Here is a 22,403-nt window from a genome sequence, read left to right as displayed (position 1 = left end):
GGGGCATCTTCCTCCCCCTGGGGGCTCTGGAGAGCCTTGCCCCGGCCCCGCCCCGGCCCCGCCCCGTAGGCGTGGCCGGGGCGGGGACCGGGCTGCGAGGTCCAATCAGCGCAGCGCGCTGCCTGAGGGCGTGGTTTCAGGGCTGGGAGCAGCCTACAAGAGGCGGCGCGCGGGCCTGGACGCCACTCGCACCTCCCGACCTCGGCCATCCGCTCCCGAGCCCACGCCCGCGAGCCCCCGCCCGCCGTGCCCACGTCGGGGCCTGACGCGGAGAGCGGAGCCCGCCGAGGTGAGTCGTCCCTCGGGGCGTGGGGCACGTCGGAGTCAGGGACTACACTGGGGACAGACCCTGGGTCTCCCCAGCCGGGATGCACCTCTGCACGGCGCCTCCGTGGAGACCTGGCTGGGAACAGAGGGCGCCCCCGAGGGTCCCGGAGGGAAGGAGCAGACCGGGGCCCCGTGGTGCAGACCCGGCCTCTCTTGCTGCAGAAGCCCGCATCGCAGGTCAGCTGCGGGGCAGCTGGGGTGCTGGTCTGGCCAGGGAAACAGCTGGCAGATGTGCAAATGCCCTGCTCTGTTCTGCCAAGAGCCCCACACAGATCTCCTCTTTGGGTTGTAGAAACCAGTGCCCTGGTAGCGTTGGGCGAGCCTGCATTCTCCTTCTAGGGTCTTGGGTCCTGCAGAATTTGGCTGGGACGGGACATGCCTACCAACCCCAAACACACTGAGGGTCGTGTGCCAGGGCTCTCCGAGTTGTGTTCACCTAGTTGTCCCCTTCTGCCCAGAGCTGGCAGCTATGCCACTGGGAGGGGGTGGCGGGCTGGGGGAGAAGCTGCAGGTGTGTGTAGTGAATGATGGAATCAGGAGCTATGAGGCCTGGGTGGACCCCTCACCTGCTTTAGTCATCTCTTCAACACACCTGCCAGTAGTCCCAACGCCTGATCCTCAGATCCGAGCCAGGGCCGGTGGAACAAAGCTTGTCTGAGACTCCACAGCTGGTGTGTGACTGTGGTCCAGACCCTGAGCTCTGGCTCTCTGATCCTGCCTGGTTTAAGATTTGACCTGCATAAGCCAGGGTCCCAGGGAAAGCAGCTGAATTCCAGCCCTGGGCTGGAGAAATGAAAAGAGAGATTTAACTGTGCAGAGTCCTCTAAGACTCTGATACCAGACACTAGACATTTCACCTGGGCCAGGCGTTCATGCTCAAGTTTTCGTGAGCAGGAAGGGGATGGGTAGACACAGGGCTTGGGCTCGGCTAGCAGTTCTGTGCACTCAAGGGCTATCCTGGGGACCCATATCAGTGCTGGTTCTTGGAGTTCTGTCTCCAGACTTGCCTGGGAAGGACTGGAGCAGGGGAGGAGCTGTCTGAGCCATCTCAAAGCCCCCAGGCTGGATGTCTGGGGCTTTGTCGGTTGCATTTGATATATGTTAAAGTCAGGGCCCCCAGTGCGGACCCTGAACAGCAGGAGCTAGAACATGGCTCTTATCTGTCACCAGTGTAATTTGCTGCATCTGGGAGGTGCCTCTGTGTCTACTGTTCTTTTTTCTTTCTTTTTTTTTTTTGCAAACTTGCTGGTTTTTGATCAGTCCCAGATGTGTAACACCAACCTCGCTCAAAGGGGCTGGTGGCTGTCAAGACGGGGAAACCACAGCAGGCGAAATTTGTCACTTTGTCTCCAGTGACAGATGATCAACTTCACATGGGTTGGGGACCTGGGCTCTGTGAAGTCCCAAGAGGAGCATACTTCATCGCAGAGCCAGCACACCCAGGGCATTCCTGGGACCAGCGAGGATCTGTTTTGTTTTTCTCTAGAAAAAATTTATTGTGGCAAAATACACATAAGTACCAAATTTGCCACTTTAGCATTTAACAATGTGCTGTTCCACATGACAGGACATTGGCAGCCTGGCAAAGCTGTGGTCACTGCCTAATTCCAGGGCATGTTGTCATCCCCTCAGGAAACACCATGCCCGTGAGCCCTCTCCCTGTCCCCTCCCCGCCTGCTCCCCACCACTCCCCACCTCCAGCCCCAGGGCCTTGTCTGTTTTCTGTCTGTGGATTTGCTTATTCTGGACCTTGCACACAGTGGAACCGTGCAGTGTGTTGTCTTATATCTGGATGTTTTCCCCTCAGATCTTGGTTTTAAGGCTCATCCATTTGGTTGTCTAACAATTTCATTCAGTACTGGGGTTTAAACTCAGCATCCCAGACTAACTTGGCGCACTCTACACCTGAGCCACTCTGCCAGCCCTTTTTGCCTTGGTGATTTGTGAGGTAGGGCCTCACCTGATGCCCAGGCCAACCTAAGCTGCACGTAGTTGGGTGGCAGGCATATGCCACTGCACCCAGCCATTGGCTGAGAGGGAGTCTTGAAGTTTGCCTCAGGTACCCTCCAATGGCGAACCCCCAATCTTTACATCCCAAATGAGTTAGGATTACAGGAATGAGCTACCATGCCTATTTCTGCTTTTCTGAGACAAGATCTCACTATGTAGCCAAGGCCAGCTTCCAACTTATGGGCCTCCTGTCTGCTGTGCAATTACAGGTAACTACCATGCCCCTTCCTTCCTGCCTTTCTTCCTCCCTCCTCCTCCTCCTCCTCCTCCTCCTCCTCCTCCTCCTTCTCCTTCAATTTCCCCTCCTCCTCCATGTCAGTACTGAGGCTTGAAACTCAGGGTCTTGCTTTCTCCCCAGCGTTGACCCTCAATTCTTTTTCTACAGTGCCTCTGCCTGCAGCTCTGGGTGCTCTGAGAACTGCATGCAGGTGTGGCCATGTGTCCTCCTCTCTCTTGAGCATATACCTGGCCGGGCTGGCCAGCTCTATTTGCCTTGCTCAGGACCCATGTCCTCTTTCCTGACTTGCTGGTTGAGAAGTATCCTCTCAAGTGCTGGTGGTCCGGAGAGGGTGTGACTCCGTGTGGCACAGGGAGCCCTGGCATCTGGGTGTGCTGTGGGGAGTGGTGACACCCCACCTGAGTCACCCCACAACTAGCAGAGTCCTGTCTGGGGCACTGTCTTGGGAGAGCCCTGCTTTGTTTCCAGCAGTGCCCTGGGGGTGCTCTGGGGCAGACGCCCTCCTTTCTAGGCAGTGGGGACAGATGGTCCAGCCAGGGGAGGCCTCTGTCTGCAGGGCTGTGGCAGACTAGTCAGAACCACAGGGTCAGCGGGGGAAAAAGGACTAAGGAAGGATTTTGCAATTTCTGACCCATTGTTTAAAAAAAAACACTAGAACTTACAAAATGCCACATTTCCAGTCCACTTGGAGTGCCGGGAGGCAGTGTTCCCGAAGGAAAATAATCACACTTCTAATTTGTTCCTGTCAAGTGATGCCAGAACCCCAGAACCTGCCCTGCCCCTGTGTGATGGTGGTGGGAAGACTCGTTACGCTCTAGGATGGGTGAGCTGGTGCCCAAGTAAAGCCAGCCTGATGCCCAGCCAGGGAACGAGGGGAGCTGGCTGCAGGTGACCCCACAGCCCAAGTGAAGGTTTAGGTTGAGGTTGAGGTGGCAACATGGTGACGTGAATGGTTGATGGCAGCTCACTCTGAAATGAACTTGTCCCCTGAGAATAGGGTACTCACCTCAGGTAGCTTCAAGGGGTCCGGGCAGGTGCACAGGCCTGCAGCAATTCCCTAGACTGAGAGCTGTTGGGCCCTCTGCTCACAGGGAGGTGAAAGTCGGGGGAGGTTTCTGCCCCTTTCAAGTTGATCTTCACTGCCAAGGGTGCGTCTCTACATAGAGACTTTATTAAGTTTACGAAAACCAGGTTTTGTCATGAGATTCTCATTCATGTATACACGGTACCTCAATCCCATTCCCTCCTGTTGCCCCTTCCCCATTTTGTCCCTCAGGGTTCCCTTCTATGCTCTTGTCCTGTCTGTCTGTCTGTCTGTGTTAGAACCAGATTCTGCTTAGGAAAGGAAACATGTGCTATTTTTTACTTTCTTAGTCTGGGTTATTTTCATAACATGATTTCAGTTCCACCCATTTTTCCTGAAAATAACATAATTTCATTCTTTTCCATGTCCAAATAGTACTCCCGTTATACACATACAGTTTCTTTACCCACTCTTCCACTGATGGACGCTGGCTGATCCCACAGCTTGGCGATTGGGAACAGAGTAGCAAGAAACGTGGGTATGTGTGTGTCTCTTGCGTGCTGACCTGCATTCCTTCAGACGTGCTCAGGAGAGGTACAGGAGGAATGCAGCTCTCAGAAGTTTTCTTTTCTTTTCTTTTCTTTTTTTTTTTTTTGCCAGTCCTGGGCGTAAGCTCAGGGTCTGAGCACTGTCCTTGGATTTTTTTTCTCAAGGCTAGAGCTCTACCATTTGAGCCTTAGCCCCACTTCTGGCTTTTTCTAAGTATGGTACCAAGGAATTGAACCCAGGTCTTCGTGCATGCTAGGCAAGCACTCTACCACTAGGCCAAACTCCTGGCCCTCTCAGAAGTTTTCTAAAGAGCAGTCTTACTGGTCGCCAGTGTCCATGCGAGTTTTCATTCCAGCAGCATCATCTGTGGTATCCAGGGTCCCCTCGTCCTCATGGGTTGGGTGAAGAAGCTTTGGTGGTCTGCTGGGGGCAGGGGCGTTCCTCTGTGTTCACCCTCTCTGCTTTCATCCTCCCCTCCCCGTAGTATTCTCAAAGTAGGGTCCCAGATGTACAGCCCCACCTTGGACCTGCTGAGTCAGAGCACGTGGGATGGGGCTGGAGCCAGCAGGGAGCTGTACGCAGGCATGCAGGACTCACATGGCTCGGGGAAGCCACCCTGGGCTGGGGGTGCATGCTCATGTGTGTGTGTAAAGACCTCCATCCTGCAGAGCCTCAAGGCCCCTGCAGAGTGAGCCATGGATCTGGGGTGTAGCACAGCCTGTGAGAGGCTCTCTGGTCCCAGGCACCAGGAACACAAAGCAAGAGGGTCCTAGTGGTTCTCAGCTTCTCCATGGCAGCTTGCCTGGCATGGGGCACTGCTGGCACAGCACTGGTCCCGATGTTCTGGTCCTGAGCCACGTCTCCAGGACCCAGGCTTTGCTCCAGAGCATGTGTATTACTGTGTGTGCCAGGTATCCAGTTCAGTGCACCTGTGTGGCTCCTATACACACCCGAGACGCCGAGGCCCCCAGGACGGAGAAGCAGTGACATCTCTGCACCCTTCACCACAGCCCTAGACAGCTCCCTACACAGCCCGTCTGTTCTCTTCTGAGGGCGGTCGGGCCTCTGAGCACGCCCTTCATAGCTGGGACCTTCAAGGCCTGGCTCCTGGGAGCAGCAGATATTTTCAGCGAGGCCTTGGCAGCCTGGGACAAAGTGCTCTCTCAGACGGGATGAACCAGGCCCTGTCTGGGAGCAGCGTGCTGGGCCAAGTGGGAGGCCAGGAGGCGGGCTGGCAGGGCCTTATCTGGGCTCCTACCCAGTTAAGTCCACTTTGAAGGGTCGTCTGGGCCCAGGCCTGGGACCTGTCTCGGCTAGGAGGCTCCAGAGGGCAAGCAGTGGGGTTCTGTCTTATCCTGCACTCTGTGAGGCCTCATGCTTCATGTAGCTCCCCCAAACTGCCTAAGCAAGTACAAAGTTAAAAAAAAAAAAAGCATTTACTTCTTTAAAATGTTCTCAAGGTCAACATGCAAAAGAAGAGATTCCTTCCTTAATCAATCACGGTTGTCAGGTGAATTTTCTGGAAGAAGAGTCAGTCCCCAGAACCCCGTCTGTCACACTGGTGCCTGCCGCCCCTCTCCTCAGGGACATTATTTCTGAACCCCTTTCTACTGACTTACGCTGTTTTGCCTGGTTTTGAACTTTGCATGTTGAATCATGGGAGTCTGGCTTTCTTTGTTCGGCAGTATGCGTGTGAGGCTGGGTTTTTGCAGGCTTTCAAAGCATAAATCAGACTTCCTCACATACTCCCTCAGCTCCTGACTCCCGTCTCCTGTTCTCCCTCCTCCTCCTCCTCCTCCTCCTCCTCCTCCTCCTCCTCCTCCTCCTCCTATTCTCCTTGCTCCTCCTCTGGCTTCTCCTCTTCCAGCTGACTGCCCCCCCCCAGCTCACTTACAAAGATGCCCCTTCATCGTGCCCTTCTAGACTCCTTGCTAGCTGGCTCTGACATCCCTGGGGATGCACTCCTCTCTGGTCCCACCCGCTTTGGGCTTTGCTTGGTCACAGCCTGTCACCATCTCCAGGCCTGTGTTCTTGTTGTCCCTGCTGCCTGGAGTTCATTTTCCCTAAGATCCAGCCACACCTGCCCATCTCCCCAGCCAGAGCAGTTGGAGTCCCCCTTCCTGATGCATCGCGTGTACTGTCTGTCTGTCTGTCTGTCCATCCCTTCCATCGCCATGGTGGGATCCCCATGCGCAGATCCTCAGGACCCATTGGTCTGGGCTGCTGCCCAGACACCTGCAGCATGGACCTTCTGCGTCCCTGATTGACCCGGGAAGTGGGGGACGGGCCTTGAAGGCCCTCTTTCATGGGCCTGTGCCCCACTCTGCCCTGGTCTATCCCCAAGTAGAAACTGGAAGCTTGCAGGGGTGACAGGCCTCTGGCTGGATTTGAACTGGAATCTACAGCTTCCCTCTCTCGCTGCTCTGTGTTCCTCGGGAGGTGGGGGCTCCTGCCCTGTATCCGCAGCGTGGCTGGACACTGTTTCCATGGAAACAACCACACACTGGCAAGAAGGAGACCCCAGGAGCTGGACACTGGATATTTTAAGGGTGTATTAATTTACTCTCTGGTCAGTCCAGTACAATTGTTCGTATGTCTTATCTTGGCTTGTATGGACCATGCTGGGTTTTCAGTTCTGTGTTTTGCACCAAGTAGATTTAGTGTTTGTTGAATGATGGTTTTTCTCATTTTGTCCACAGTTTTCTATTTTCTCAGCATAGTACTTGAAGACAGAACAGGGTTTCTAGGTGTGTTAAGTGCCCCGACAGGCTCCGCAAATCCCATTAGAATTGCTCAGACCTCCTGGTGAAGGGGCAGGAAATAAGGTGCAGGCGGTGGCTGCTGCTAGGCCCAGGGCACTTGGTTGTCAGGGCCTAGGGTGGCTGTGGAGGGCCTGGAGGGGGGCTGGGGGACTCCAAGTGGCTAGCAAAGGAAGGAGCCAGCCTGTTGCCTCCCCTGGGTCTGGCCTCCTTCTTGTCAAAGGGTTTTAGGAAAACCGACAGGATCAGGGGGAGGGGAGATGGGGCCAGCCTGCCGTCTGGGACTCACCCTGGCAGGCGTCTGTAACGGGACGTTCTGCCCAGCCCTGGGCTCCACCGAGAATCGCCGGGGGGAGGGGGTCCCCTTCTTCCAGCCACCACTTCATTCCTGGAATTTCTGGGTGGTTTGTGGGTCTGACTCGGATCTGTCGTTGGCCTCTGCTCACAGTCTGTGTTCTCCTTGCTAGCTTTGAGGAAAAGCAGAGTCTGGGGATGTCTACAGACTTCTAGGGTCAGCCGTTGTCCCGTGGGCAGCCTGCCTTAGCTGAACGTGCAGCCTGGATGTGGGGCAGTGGGGGTAGAGGGCCCTGACAGGGCCTCCCTGCCAGGGCTGGCGGAAGGGTAGCGGACAGAAGGGCTCCTCGGGCCTCCGTGTGACCACAAGCTGCTTGTCGTGTGTGAACCTCTGTCTTCTCATCTGTAAGATGGAGAAACAGTGCAGAGCTGAGGTGGCTACTGGCACACAGCATGTGCTAAACTGTACTGAGGACTAGCCTGGGGCCTGCAAGGGCTGGGTGAGCTCCTCTCAGTTAAACCCAACTGCTGTTAGCATTAAATTATATAATCTTGCAGTTTACTAAGTTTGTTTTCCTGTGCTGGCACTGGGGCTTGAAATCAGGGCCTTGCTTTCTTGCTTAGCTTTTTTGCTCAAGGCTGGCACTCTACCACCTGAGCCACAGTTCCACTTCTGGACTTTGCTGCCTGGGCTGGCTTCAAACCCAGTCCTCAGCCTCCCGAGTAGCCGGGATGACAGGCAGGAGACTTGGGTGCCTGGCATCACATTTCCTTTAGAACTTGTGCCTATGTCCCGATCGCAGATGCAGGCTGTGGAGCCCGGGTGTCTCCGCCTTACAGATGTGCACAGTGGCACCCAGAGAAGCTGTTGTTCTGTCCAAGGCCACACAACTGGCGCGAGCAGTGTCAGGAATCAAACCCAGATCTCCTTCCTCCGGCTTCCAAGGCTGCGAGGCTGCAGGCAAGCACAAGGTTTGGCGCTGCCCAGTCCTTGTGTGGCTCCTCAGAGCTGGGGGTGGAGGAGTCTTGCATTCACCCCATAGGTATGTCTTGAGCAGTCAGTTCAGACAGCAGCAGAGAGCAGTGAACAGACCTCAGGTCTGCAGTGAATAAGCTTCCAGGAAGCAGGCTGACGGCTGTTGGCTGGGCGGGAGGGCAGGCAAGGGCCGAGGGATGGGCTGTGGGAACAGCATGTGCAGAGATGACGGCTCTTACGATTCTCCCTCCTGGCAAACTTCCCCAACATTCACGGATCAGCTTGGGGGGGGAGAAGGGGAGAGGGGGAGGCGGGGGGGGCATGATGCAATGGGCTGCGCTCCTCTCCCGCTCCTGAGCTGCACGGGTGCCTTGTGAGCTCTGAGGCATCCTGATCCTCTGTGCCCCACTTGTCCCCAGAGCCTTTGCTGGACTGGGCCAAGCATCCCCAGGCTGTGCGGAGCTTCAAGTCCTGCTTCCACCTCTAATGGCCCCAGCTTCACAATCTGGTTAATGTCTTGGGGACTCATTGCTTTGTTTTGTTTTGCTTTGTTGGTAGTGGGGCTTGACCTCTGGGCCTGGGAGCTGTCCCTGAGCTCTTTTGCTCAAGGCTGCCACTTTGGGTCACAGTGCCACTTCCCATTTTTCTGGTGGTTTTTCTGGTGGTTGATGGATGATAAGATAAGGGAACTCTCCTGGCCCATCTGGCTTCAAACCACAATCCTCGGATTTCAACCTCCTGAGTAGCTAAAATTACAGGTGTGAGCCACCGGCTAGGCTAGGACAAGGTTTTATGGGCTGCAAAATGAGGATGTAGTCAGCCCCTCCATGGCAGAGCCCATTCAAGCTGGCACAGCCAGGCATCCCTAGCTACTCAGGAGGCTGAGATCTGAGAATCACAGTGCAAAGCTGGCCTGGGCAGGAAAACATGAGAGACTCTTTTTTTATTTTTTGCCAGTCCTGGGCTTGAGCTCAGGGCCTGAGCACTGTCCTTGGACTTTCTCAAGGCTAGAGCTCTATCACTTGAGCTTTAGCACCACTTCCGGGTGTTTCTACGTATGTGGTACCGAGGAATCGAACCCGGGTCTTCATGCATTCTAGGCAAGCACTTTAACCACTAGGCCAAACTCCCAGCCGAGACTCTCATTTCTAATGAACCAGCAGAACTCTGGATATTGACCCATGGCTCAAGTGGAAGAGTAGCAGAATTGAGTGACAAAGCTAAGGGGTGCTCGGGCCCTGAGTTCAAGCCCCCGCACAAGAATACCCTGCTGAGTTGACAGCCTGGCTCCACATTGGGCCTGAGCTGGGCGAGCTTTGTTGGTTCTTCACATGACCTCATGTGTTCTTGGGCGAGCTCGGAGCTGTTAGCTTCTCTGTGGTCCCCTGGGCTTCATTTTGCAACAACACAGATGAAGTTTGCCAGAGATGCTTCTGGCTCTGCTCAGCCTGGGCCGACAGCTGCTCTGTTGGTGAGTGGGCAGGTGGGAGGGCAGCAGGCACTTCTGCAGCACTGTGGCAGGAGAGTCAGGGTGGAAGTGACCTTGCTCCTAATACAGAGGGAATGCTGGGGTGCAGCCACCCACACTTGAGCAACTGCAGGCTGCTGAGAAAGGACCGGGCACCTGCAGTCCAAGTGCCAGGGCCAGAGATCAGCTTTGTCACAGATGGGGTGATGGGTGCCACCCAGAGGGGTGTGAGGGTTTTGTGCCCCTCTGGATGATACAAGTGTGCTATCACCCAGGGGTCACCCTGTTCCCTGGAGGCCAGTGCCAGGCTCCCTCTGCCCAGCTGCCTTCCCAAGGAAAGACCCTGTGCGTTTCTTTGGCATTCACTTGCCAGGGTTATTGTAACCAAGACCATGGCCTGGGCAATGATGATCCCAGCAACCGTTTATGCCCCACAGTGCCTCAGGCCAAGAGCCCAAGATGGAGCCCAGGCCCCCGTGCTGGCCCCCAGCTGATGGCTGTCCCTCTGCCCGTGTCTGCCTCCCGGCCTCGGGTTGGATGAGATCCTCCCAGAGGACACTTCAACTGAATCCTCTCCTTAGAAGCCTGGTGACCAAAAACAGCCATGTTCTGGGTTCTCAACAAACATACTTGGGGGGCCAATGCCAAGCCCGCAGCAGGTGCAGGCTTGCTGGGTACCAGGTGCTGTGCTGCACCCTGGAACACAGCCGTGGGGATGTCTGCCCTACTGCCCTCGTCTCCTATTAAAGTCCGTAAGAGCCGCCTGGCCTGGAGCCCCAGGCTGGGCTGTGGCCCTCCCAGCTCCCAGCCACACCCCTTTGGACTCTAGTCAGGCCTGGCTACTTTCGGACCCTGCGGTAATGCCATGCTCCAAAACGCTTGACCAAAGTCTTAGCACACAAGAGATACAGGAAAGCCTTGGAGAAGCCATAGCGGCTTCTTCTTTCTTTGGTCCTCTTCCTCCTGGAGGCTCTCAGCACCTGAGACATCAGAACTCCTCTTTATTTGTTTTTTTATATTTTTTATATTTATATATGTAGTGCCATTAGCAAAATATTCTGCATCTTATTTTTTAAACTTATCGTTGTATTTGGTATTTGTCCTTATCAACATAAACCCCACGCTGGGGTCTTTTACCTGCTGTGTGACATTCCACCACGCTATCCTCTCTCATATCTTGGATTTACCACACCCCCTGCTGATTACCCTCTAGGGGACGCATGTTAATCAGGCCCACAGTGGCCACATGACATTATGCTTGTGTCTCTATAGTTGGCTCCCACGTCCTAACTCAGCTTCTGCGTATTTTTGCATCTCTTTTCTGTCCTGGCCTTTGGTGGCAGCTAGAAATGTCACCATGTATGGTGGCATGACCCTGGAGAGAGAGCTCAGGACTCTGAGAACTTACATTTTCTTGGTTTCACTGCCAGATGGCCTGGCTAGCACGCAGATGCCCTCCCTGCCTGTCCCTGAGCTCTGGCCCACGAGGCCACCTCCCTGTGGAGATGGCAGTGCGTCCAGCCTGAAACAGGGAAGCTGAGCGTCATTCTCTGCGAGCGGGCTATTTCTGTGTGCGCAGCTCCGTCAGGACTGGAGCGTTTCCAGGGTGAGGACTGGAGAAGCAGAATTCTCATGGCTCTTGACCTCCGCCTGTCCTCTGGTGCCAGCAGTTTGCTTTCTGGGATGCCTGTCTCAGCCTTGTCTCCTTCCTGCCTCCATCTCGTTTGCTCTGTGGCTGCCCTCTGAAGTCCCAGCTCACAGGAGCTGAATTCTGGAGTCCTAGCCTCAAGGTATCACTGGCGGTAGTCAGCCATGTTTTCCTGTGCTGCATGGGAGCTGGGCAGGGGCGGAGGGAGGGCTCCTCCAGACCAGGGGCAGCATCTGCTATCACATTGCCCTGCATGTCAGGTGCCATAGCCTGTGGGGCTTTCGGCGTGAAGCAGGGGCGAGGCAGGACCTGTATCAAGTGTTTGTCAGATGCCAAGACAGGGTCTGGATGGTGAGCTTGTGCAGAAGTGAGACCGTGGAAGCATGCGTTGAGAGCAAGGGCTCCATCCTTTTGCAGACACACTCAATGTCCTTAACGAAGCAGCAGGTCCCCTGCACCTCCAAGACAGACGATTCCCTCCTCAAGTGACCCCGGACCAGGCCCCACAGTCCCCCAGCCCAGCCTGGGCCAGGAGCAGGATCCTGGGCACAGCAGCTTGAAGGCAGGACCCGGCATGCCAGGAGGTCTGGTCACGACCTCCCTCCATCCCGGATGCCCTGGTGCTGGTTTGCTCCAAGCTCAGGCGGATGCTGTCCCTGGTCCTGTAATAACGCAGCTTCTCTCCTGCTTCCCTCTTCCTTTCACAGCCCTGTGTGAGGAGTCCAGGCTGCCCCGCCCCCAGGCTGTGGAGCCATGAGCTGCAACGCTGTCTCCCTGGCACTGGCCCTGCTGTTGTGCGGGGCCCAAGGCTTCTTCCTGCCCAATGCCACCCACCTGGAGAGGCTGCTCAGCAAATACCAGCAGGCCGAGCCTCTCTCACGTGTGAGGAGGGCCATCCCGAGGGAGGACCGCGAGGAGATCCTCATGCTACACAACAAGCTGCGGGGCCAGGTGTACCCTCCCGCCTCCAACATGGAGCACATGGTGAGGGCCCAGCAGGGGCCGCCCGGCCAGGACAGCACAGCAGCCCCGGGCCCATCCCCAGCCTCTGCCAAACACGCCTGGCTTCACGGTGCCAAGGCTGCCTCCTGGGCCACACCTGTGCCAGAAACCAGCCCCATGTCTTATCAACTGTGGAGGCAGTGGGGGAGTGACTGTGGACTGTGGGTGGACCCGGTGCTCGGGTCCCTCAGCTGACCAGTCCTTTCCTGGAGCTGAGGTCTCTGAGGAGGAGCCCCATCAGGGTGTGTGTGTGTGTGTGTGTGTGTGTGTGTGTGTGTGTGTTGGTTCTGGGATTAATCTTAGGGCCTTGCACTATTTTTTTCTTGCCAGTCCTGGACCTTGAACTCAGGGCCTGAGCACTGTCCTTGGACTTTCTCAAGGCTAGAGCTCTACCACTTGGGCCACAGCACCACTTCTGTCTTTATCTATATGTGTGGTACCGAGGAATCAAGCCTGGGTCTTCGTGCAGGCCAGGCGAGCACTCTACCACTAGGCCACACTGCCAGCCCCCAGGGCCTTGCACTCTAGCTTAGCTTTTTTGCTCAGAGCTGGGGCTTTCCCCGTGAGACACTCCGCTTCCTGTACTGTGGCTTATTGACTTCTCGGGTGGGACACCGTGGTGGCAGGAAGCCTGGCAGGGCTGGGTCATTGCAGGTCTAACGTCTTAGCTGGCAGCCTCGGGTGAGTTGCTAACCCTTCCCGAGCCCCAGGGTCTGGTTTGGTTTTCATCTCCGACACTGGAAAAGCCACACGTCCGGGGTTTGTTGAGGGAACTGAGAATGGGATGCATGCTCCCAGGACAGCTGGAGAATGGCCTGTGTGCCGCAGGTGCACCTCCAGGGAGCCTGGCTCCGCAGCCCTGGCAGGTGCGGAGGGAGCTGGGGTGTCCGCGACCCCATTGACATGGCCTTGCTTCTCTGAGCCTTGATGTTCACTTCTGTAAAATGGGCATAAGTGTGTCAGCAAAGGATTAGGATGAAGGCTCTTCCCTGCCCTCCCCCGCTCACACACCCAGGCCCAGAGCAGGAGCCCCGACCCCACGCTGGGCCTGGCCGCTGCTGGAGCAACCCAGCAGGGTGGAGGTGGTGGCTTTCCCCAGGTGCCCCTGGGCCTGGCCTCCCTTGTCCTGACCCTGCTGCCCGTTCTCCTCCCCTGCAGACCTGGGATGAAGAGTTGGAGAGATCGGCGGCGGCCTGGGCCCAGGAGTGCATCTGGGAGCACGGGCCGTCCAGCCTGCTCGTGTCCATTGGACAGAACCTGGCTGTGCACTGGGGCAGGTGCGTGCCCTGCATGAGGGCAGGCCCTGCCCGCGTGGGGTGGGCCCGGGGGTTGCTGGGGTGAAGCCACGGTGGGGCTGGGGGAGGGGGAGGAGAGGGAGTCCAAAAGAAATCAAGAAAGGAACCATGTGAGAAGGGCCGAGCTGGGCTCGGGTTGGTTTCTTCTGGGTACTTGGTGTGGGGCCTGCCCGTCCCTTCTGGCTCGGCTTCTCTGCTGAGCATGGACTGGGCTCTGCTTTCCCCGCCCCTCAGCCCCTGGGGACCCCGCTGCCATTGGGTAGGTGTCGTCCTCAGTCTTCAGGAGTGGACATTATGGCATGGGCAGGCAGTCCTGATGGACCCTGTGCCCCCAGCTGGCCCAGGATGAGAGGCCAGGGCCCCGTCCCGCCAACCACAGCTCTGGGTCCAGCAGCAGTTGTGACACCTCTAATGGCGTTGCGGATCACCTGGTCCCTCCACGGTCACTCGACCAGTCCCACTGGTGGGCCAAGATGTGGAGCCCAGCACTGTGCACACAGGGTATCGGTGGGTGTCTGAGGTCCATGCTTCCCGGTCTGGGCTGTGTGTCCCTGGCGCCCAGGAGAGGAAACTCATCAGGAGCAGTCAAGGGACCTCCGAGGCCAGCTCAGGTGTCCCGCCTCCTGGGCGCCGTGGCAGCCCAGCCTGCCCCGGGGTTGGCAGCAGGCCCGCCTCCACCAGCTGCCCGGCAGGCTGTGACTGAGGTTTGTCTCTCAGGTACCGCTCTCCTAGCTTCCACGTGCAGTCCTGGTATGACGAGGTGAAGGACTACACCTACCCCTACCCACACGAGTGCAACCCCTGGTGCCCGGAACGCTGCTCGGGCGCCATGTGCACCCACTATACACAGGTACCTGGGGCCACCACCCCCCGCAACCCTCTCACCACCTTGCTGCTGTAGGCCCAGAGGCTTATGTGGGATCTCACACGTCTGGTGCTTTTGCCCTTGTGCATGGCATGCTTGTGTGTGCTCTGTCAGGGGGCGCCAAGGAGATGGAGCCCTCGCCCTTCAGCCTGGCGTGGACCATCCTGTTTTTTCAGATAGTCTGGGCCACCACCAACAAGATTGGCTGCGCTGTGAACACCTGCCGGACCATCAACGTCTGGGGCGACGTGTGGGAGAACGCCGTCTACCTCGTCTGCAATTACTCTCCAAAGTAAGACCAAGTTGCCATGGCTGTGTGGAGATGTGCCATAGGACTAAAACAGGCCTCAAGAGGAAACCTGTAGGTTATCTCACATGACAAGGGGCCATGACGCCTCTAAGCAGTGGGTAGCTCTTCAGTGTCCACAGCCCTCAAGCCTTTTCTTGCCTAGGCCTTTTCTTGCTTTCCACTGTCCCATTCTTTCCTCATGGATCCAAAGTGGCTGCAGAGCACCACCATCCTGTCTTCCCAAGTAGGAAGAAACAGCATGGGAGGAACGGGCTGCCTACTTAGCAGGTTCAAGCCCAGTGTACTTTTCTCCTTGTCATGGGCCAGATGGCGACGGATCATAGGCTGGCTTCCCCAGTGAGATTGGTTCTTAGTCATCCTGTTGTGTGGGCAGCCAGCAGGGTCTGCCTTGGTGGCATGTTGATATTTTCCCTGAAAACATTCTACAGACAGCACCCCAGGGACCACGTACTCGGACTGGACCCTGTGTCTCAGTGTCTCTCTGTGCCCCGTTAAGGGGGGCCTGCAGAGCCTCCAGACCCCTGTGCCATCCGTGCACCGTCTGTCCTACCACTCAGCCCCTGATGGCATGTTGCATGCATGTGTGCTGGCCCTTGGCAGGCTGCTTGCCCTGCTTGCAGCCTGTGGCTTTCGTGCTGGCCACAGGCCTGGCTGCCAGCCCAGCCCAGGGCGCTGCCCAGAGGGCCTGGTGACAGAGGGAGGCAGGGATGAGCTCATCAGTTTGGCCTGAGTCAGGAGTGGTGGGAGGTGGGCTGCAGGGAGGCTCTGGGGCAGGAAGAGGGAGACGCTCTGCAGGAACTGTCAGGTGTGGCTGATGGGGGGACTGGGGACAGTCACTGTCAGCCCTCAGAGGGACAATGTGCCTCGCTGTCATCGCTGGGGGAGACCCTGGGCTGTGCAGGGCCTGACTCATGGGAATTTGGGGCGAGTGCTGAGTGGGGAGTGGGGCATATTATTGGCTTTGTGAGGTACTGGGGTTTGAACTCGGGGCCTCCAATGGCTAGGCCGCACACCTCCAGCCCTGTGCTCTGCTGACTATTTTGAGATAGCCTTTCACTGCCCAGCTGAGTGCCTGGGCACAGCACACCCCACGAGGCACCCCCTTGTAGCTTGGCATCGCAGGCATACCCCACCAGGTCCAGCTCTCCTTTGAGAAGGGGTCTTGCAAATTTCCTGCCCAGGCTGGTTTGCAACCATGATTCTTCCAGTCTCAGCTTCTCAAGTAGCTAGGATTGCAGCGTGAGACACTGGTGCCTGGCTTGGGGAACAAAGACAAGCAGACCTGCCAGAAACCAAGCCTGACCTTCCTTAGCACAGTCCCCCTCTCACTTGTTGGAAATGGCATGACCTGTGGTTGGCAGGCCTGTGTGCTCAGGGATGACCTGGCTGACCGTCCCATGGCCAGCCAGGGTCAGGCCCGGGGTGGGGGGGACTGGCTTGCAGATGGCTGCCTTCTCTAGTGTGGTCTTCTTGAGGCTCATCTTAAGGGACCAGGACTTCACTCTCATGACCTCTGACCTTGTCCTGCTGCATGTGGGGTCCTCCTGGAGACTGCTGCCTGGCTGTCCAGACTCCAGCAGACACAGAGTAAGGCCTTGAATACTGAGGTTCTTATCTCCTTTGTATGCAAAGTCTGTTCAGGACAGGTGATTGAACCCACGGCTCAGGCAGGCCTGGCTGCTGCCTGCTGCACAGCTTCTCTGGGTAGAGGATGGGGCCCTGGTCTGGTGTCTGCTCCTGTCTCAGGGCTGACAGGCCAGGATGAGGCACCAGGTGACATCTCAGCACAAGATCACTGGATGCCCTGGCGCTGTACATCCAGTATCTGGGACAGCTGTGTCATCACTGAGCCCTGTGCATGCCTTCTTCCCCTGCCAGCTGGGACTGGGTTTGGGTCCTGGGGGTGGCTGTGCTGACTGCCTGTCCGGTCTGTTCTCAGGGGGAACTGGATCGGAGAAGCACCCTACAAGACCGGTCGGCCCTGCTCGGAGTGTCCGCCCAGCTTTGGTGGAGGCTGCAGGAACAACCTGTGCTACGGAGGTAGGTCAGGCCTCCCGCCCAGGTGGGCCCTCGCTGAGCCACCATCATGGGGGATCTGGAAACAGATCCTGTCCCCGCCAAGTGCTCACCCTGGTCCCTGGAGGCTCTGGTGCCCAGGGACGCCCCAATCAGTGCTCTGGCCAGACTCATGGCCTTGAACACAGACCATGCCTAACACAGAAGACAGAACAAGAAATTCACAGCAAATGACAGCAGGAGGCTGTGTGCATGTGCACGCATGCACACACACACACACACACACTGACCACAGGGACTCAGTCCTTCCCAGAACTTGTCTTGTCCCCCATCCTCTGCCCTCGCCTCTGTGTGCACCTTGCTGCCCTCCCAACCCTGCTGCAGCTCTGGCTGTGGCTCTCCCAGCGGATGTGAGCAGGTGTGAAGCCGAGGTACATTCTGTGGTGGAGGGCAGGGTGTACCCCACATCCTGCCTACTTCACCATTCTTGGCTGTTCAGGCAGCTTCCATGTTTTCTGCTCTGGTAGCTAGCACGTGTTCCCCGTGCCTACAGCCATTCTTATGCTGGGAGTCGATATCCTCCTCCGTGGCCTGCAGGTCGTGACCCGGACAGGACAGAAGCAGCTGGAGCTGCCGAGTCTGAGCTTGGGATTTGTGCTCCTCGTGGTTCCATTGGCAGCCCAGAGCTGACCGATGCAGCTTGCAGGGCAGTGGGTAGAGGGCACCTTCCTCTAGTATCCTCCTCCAGGGGGTCACCTGGACAGCCCTGGGTGAAGCACTAAGGAAAAGACATCTATTGGCATGGCTTGGTATTTGTTTTTGAGTCAGCCCCGGGTCTTGAACTCGGGGCCTGGGTGTGTCTTGAAGCTTTTTCACTGAAGGTTAGTGCTCCACCACTTGAGGCACAGTTCCACTTCCAACTTCGTGGTGGTTGCTTAGAAGTGATTCTCACAGACATTCCTGTCCAGGCTGACTTTGAACCGGGATCCTGAGATCTCAGTCTCCTGAGTAGTTGGCATTACAGGCGTGAGGCTGTGCAGAGGCCTGACTTGATGTTTTGATGTCTCCGTGGATGAAATGGCCACACGTGGGCTTAAAATTTAAACATTTTTGTTCTGGGTGAGCCAGGTATAGTACCACCAGTCTTTAGTGGTTCATGGCTGACTGCCCATGGTGGGGGGCTTGCTGAGGGGCTTGGGGTCCAGGCGGGGACAACCCACATACCCAGGGGAATGGGTCTGTCTGCTCTGATGACTTGCCCAGTTCCCAGGCCATATGTCTTCTGCAGCAGCTCTTCCTGGGGTGCCGCTCAGCTGTCACCCCTCCCCCAAGGCCTGCCTGACTCCATAGCAGACAGAAATCGGCCCCCACATTCTCATGACCCCCCCAAACTCCTCACAAGCCTTATGCTCTTGCTACAACTGTGGCCTGGCTCCCGGGCCTTCAGGGCACGTGGCAGGTGCGTTCTGCATATTTGAGAATAAACACACCCCAGTTTCCACAGAGGACCCCTTTCCAAGAGCACACACCCAGGAACCTTAGAGGCTGGTTTATATGGCCAGCGACACCCCTTTTCTTTCTTTCTCTTGAGTGGAAGACGTCCACTCTCCCTTGGCAGGTGTGGGGTTTTTTTTAGCCAATCATGCAGAAAGCCACCCCCAAGCCAAGCTGCTGAGTGAGTGCGCTGTGGTGGGGCTGGAAGGCTGTGACCCATCAGGAGGCTGAGGGATTTAAGGGGAAGAGAGAGGCTCCTCCTGCCTCTGTCACCTCTGTCACCTCTGTATGGGTGACACACAGGACTGAGGGACTGCTCCCTGTCCAGCGAGGTCCAGCTAGCCACTGTGGTCTCCGAGCCTCAGTCTCCTTGCCTGTGACATGGGCCAATCATGTTCCCTGAGAGGATGCTAGGGAAGACCAAGCTGGAGAGGTTGTAAACATGACATCTGAGCCTTGTCACCAGTTACACAGCCGGGGATCTCTTCACAGTGACATAAAGAATGCTCTGGACCCTAGGACCCCCCAGCACGGAGCAGTGCTGCTCCTACAACCTTGAGGTGAACTGGCTGGGGCAGAGGATGGAAACTAGGAGGTGCCAGGCCTGCTTCCCCCCACACCCGACACACCCCGGCCAGGGCTGGAACTATCTGCCTGCTCTGAAATGCAGCCCTCAGACACTTTCAGGGCTATATACGGCTGTGATGAGGCCATGGGAGAGCCCTAGGCCAGCGGGGACGGTGGGCAGCTTCTCTGCGAGCTGGGCTTGATGATAGAGCGGGTGCGGGAGGTCCAGGGCCAGACAGCTCTGTCTTCCTGGAGGGTCCACCAGCTGTTTTTATTTCTTGATCTTGCTACAAATAGGGCTTTTAGGTTTCCCTTGGAAGCTTTTTGCTAGGTGGGTTTTTATTTATCTGCTTGTTTGCTTTAGGTGACAGAATTCTCTGTGGCAGGCGACTGGGCATTGGTGTGGGCTGGCTGGCAGCAGGAACTGCCCTGGCTCTGAGGACAGGGCCTCCTCTTTCACCTGAGCTCCCCTGTCCTTTCTCCTCTTGGCACAGGGCTAGCCTGGGGTGGGGTGGTGGGAAAAAAGCAGAATCCCAGCCTGGATAGCCTCCATTCCTGCACCTTTTGCTGTGCACACACGGACGCCCAGCTGCCCCTAAGTGACAAGAGCACATTGTTTAGCAAGTGGATGAAGGTCAATGGAACCTAATAAAACATGGGGCTTAACTCTCAAACACAGAGAGACCTACACAGGCCAGCTCAGTGCTCAGGTCTTCAATCCCAGTTTACTCAGAAGGCAGAGATTGAAAGGAATGTAGTTCAAGACCAGACCAGGCAAAAAGTTATGGAGACTCCATCTTAACAGGCTGGCATGGTGATGCACTCTTGTGGTACCAGCCACGCAGAAGACAGAGGAAGAAGAGTGAGAGGTTGAGGCTGATACCCCACCCCCTTTCAATCTTATCAGTCTTTGATTTTACAATGGTATGAAGTCAGAACACATTCAGTCAAACCATGCTTGGATGTGTGTGTGTGTGTGTGTGTGTGTGTGTGTGTGTGTGTGTGTGTGTGTGTGTGTGTGTGTGTGTGTGTGTGTGTGTGTGTGTGTGTGTGTGTGTGTGTGTGTGTGTGTGTGTGTGTATGCATGCACCAGCCAGTCCTAGGGCTTGAACTTAGGGTCTAGGCACTGTTCCTAAACTTCTTTGCTCAAGGCTAGCACTCTACCACTTAAGCCACAACTCTACTTCTGATTTTGTTGTTGTTGTTGTTTTGCCAGTCCTGGGCATGAGCTTAGGGCCTGAGCTGGACTTTCTCAAGGCTAGAGTTCTACCACTTGAGCCTCAGCACCACTGCTGGCTTTTTTGTAGGTATGCAGTACCGAGGAATCGAACCCAGGTCTTCGTGCGTGCTAGGCAAGCACTCTACCACTAGGCCAAACTCCCAGCTACCGGATTTTAATGGTTAATTGGAGATATGAGTCTCAGGGGCTTCCTGCCCAGGCTGGCTTTGCACCATGACCCTCAGATCTCAGCATCTTGAGTAGCTAGGATTCCAGGTGTGAGTCAGTGTTGAGGCTGTGCTTAGGGGTTTTTTTTAAATTTGGCTTTTCTCTTGTGGTAGCGGGAGGGCTGGGGGAAGAGGGTGGTGATGTAGTGATGCACCCTTACAGGTTTGGAACATTTTAGATTTGTACAGAGCTCTGTGGAGGGTGAGGTGCAGCTACAGTAAGGCAGGGCCCAGCTGGGGCTCCCTTCAGCTCCTATGTAATGAGGCCACAGAGCGCACAGAGACAGCTCTCAGGCTCTCAGCTTAGACTGGAATTCATGGTTACCCTTCCCTTCCTCCTTCGTCTTCTCCCCTTCCTTTACCCTTTCCGCTCCCTTCTCCTCCTCCTCTCTGTCCTCTTCTTTTTCTTCTCTTTTGGTGGTACTGGGATTTGAACTCAGGGCGTCATGCTTGCTAGGCAGGCAGTCTCCCATCCAAGCCACACCCCAGCCCTATGGTTTCTTTCATGTTGAACATGTGTGGATGGATGCTTCCTTGGTATAATTTATTCCCTTACTTTAGATGCCTTAAAGTATGGGGCCTCGGTTGTAGCTACAGTGCGTGCTTGGATGGGGGGAGATGGAGGCGAGAGAGCAACGCCTTCCTAACTCAGGTGCTGCATCTGCCTGGCTCGCTCTATGGTGCCAGAGCGCTCCACCTCCTCGCCAATGTGGCAGCTCTATGAGAAACCAAACCTCAACCAAGTTTGGTGTTCAGATTGCTTTCTCTAAAGCGCATTTTGGTTGAACCCCGCCCTTCCCCCCCCCCCCCCCCCGTCATCCTCTCCTGTCACTGAAGAGCCTGCCAAGCAAAAACCTGAGACAGACGAGATGAACGAGGTGGAGACGGCTCCCGCGCCCAAACCAGACCGGATCCAGCCCAGAGTGATGAGGCCCACAAAACCAAAGAAGACCCCCACTATCAGCTACATGAGTGAGTCAGTGTCCCCTGCCCCCCCGCGCCCCTGAGCCACCCGGGAAAGCAGGGAGCTGGGGCTGAAAGCCTTCAGGTTGACAGTGGTACCGGCCAGGTTCAATCCATAGGTTGTTACCTGAAAATGATCTAGTGTGTGTGTCTGTGTGTGTGAGCATGTGTGTGCATGCAGTTGTGTCAGTCCTGGGACTTGAACTCAGCACCCGGGCACTAAAGGCTGGTTCTCTACCACTTGAGCCACAGATCTACTTGTGGCTTTTTGGTGGCATTTTCCCCAGGCAGGTATTTTAAAGTTAGACGTTTTCTGTGTCCTTTCAAAGGGGTCCTAGGCAGAAGTTGGGCACCTCCAGGCAGGGCTCACTGGCCTCTTGGGGAGAAGACACACATGCATTGCATCCCATCCACCTCCAGGACAGGCCACAAGCCTGTCCACCACTACGCACTGCGCAGGCAGTGAGGGTGATCTCATCCACCTCAGGATAGTCCTGAAGGTCTTTGTTCTGGTCACGGCATGAGTTCCAGAACATTCCAGAATGCCCCCTGGGAGTGGGGCAGCCTCCTGGTTTCTTACTGTGACAGACATTTATTGCCTCATCTCTCCCCTAGCCCAGGCCATCCGCTGTGACACCAAGATGAAGGATAAGTGCAGAGGGTCCACGTGCAACAGGTGAGGGGTCACCTTTTCTGCACCCGCAGGGCACCTGCCGCAGTGCTGGCCACGCCTGACTTAGCGTAACCCCACCCAAACCAAGCTGCATGGAGCCGGGAGGGAACACGCCAGACTTCTAGTGCCAAGGGGTGCCAGGGTGGGCCCAAAGCCACCAGAGCGGGCTCTAGGTCACAACTTAGGCTGACCTGGCACCCTGGGTCCCTCTGACAGCCACCCCAAGACAGTCCACTGCTGTGGACCCAGGGCAGGCCTTCTCGGCTGGCTGCCATTGCCGCCACACAGCCCAGACAAGTCTTGTGACCTGGGGGTGCTGACCAGTGCCACTTCTGTGCCACTACTATGTCCCTGCAGTGAGCACTCAGTAGGACAATCAGAAATGCCTCCAGACACTGAACAGCGTGCCTCAGGGATTAGACCACCTGGCAAGTTGAGAGCTGCACCCCGCAGGGTCGGCCCAGCTCTGCACGGGGCAC

The 22,403-nt window shown here is 56.4% G+C and overlaps 1 protein-coding gene across 1 annotated transcript in view; it reads left to right on the top strand.

The window, feature by feature from the left end:
- Nucleotides 1-201: 201 nt before the first annotated feature.
- The window catches only part of Crispld2 (cysteine rich secretory protein LCCL domain containing 2), a 34,892-nt gene continuing 12,690 nt past the window's right edge, over nucleotides 202-22,403 (top strand). Inside the window, exons 1-8 of the mRNA XM_090357196.1 lie at nucleotides 202-289; nucleotides 12,001-12,277; nucleotides 13,454-13,572; nucleotides 14,308-14,440; nucleotides 14,632-14,747; nucleotides 16,705-16,805; nucleotides 21,126-21,260; nucleotides 21,867-21,927. Coding sequence (XP_090213322.1) covers nucleotides 12,047-12,277; nucleotides 13,454-13,572; nucleotides 14,308-14,440; nucleotides 14,632-14,747; nucleotides 16,705-16,805; nucleotides 21,126-21,260; nucleotides 21,867-21,927 — 896 coding nt within the window. The 5' untranslated portion in view covers nucleotides 202-289; nucleotides 12,001-12,046. The remainder of the gene's footprint in view (nucleotides 290-12,000; nucleotides 12,278-13,453; nucleotides 13,573-14,307; nucleotides 14,441-14,631; nucleotides 14,748-16,704; nucleotides 16,806-21,125; nucleotides 21,261-21,866; nucleotides 21,928-22,403) is intronic.

This window comes from Megascapheus bottae, chromosome 24, assembly GCF_031878675.1.
Source record: "Megascapheus bottae isolate mThoBot1 chromosome 24, mThoBot2.hap1, whole genome shotgun sequence".
Classification (NCBI taxonomy): Eukaryota; Metazoa; Chordata; class Mammalia; order Rodentia; family Geomyidae; genus Megascapheus; species Megascapheus bottae.
The sequence above is the reverse complement of the archived record's forward strand: the minus strand, read 5'-3'. Positions and strand labels throughout refer to the sequence as shown.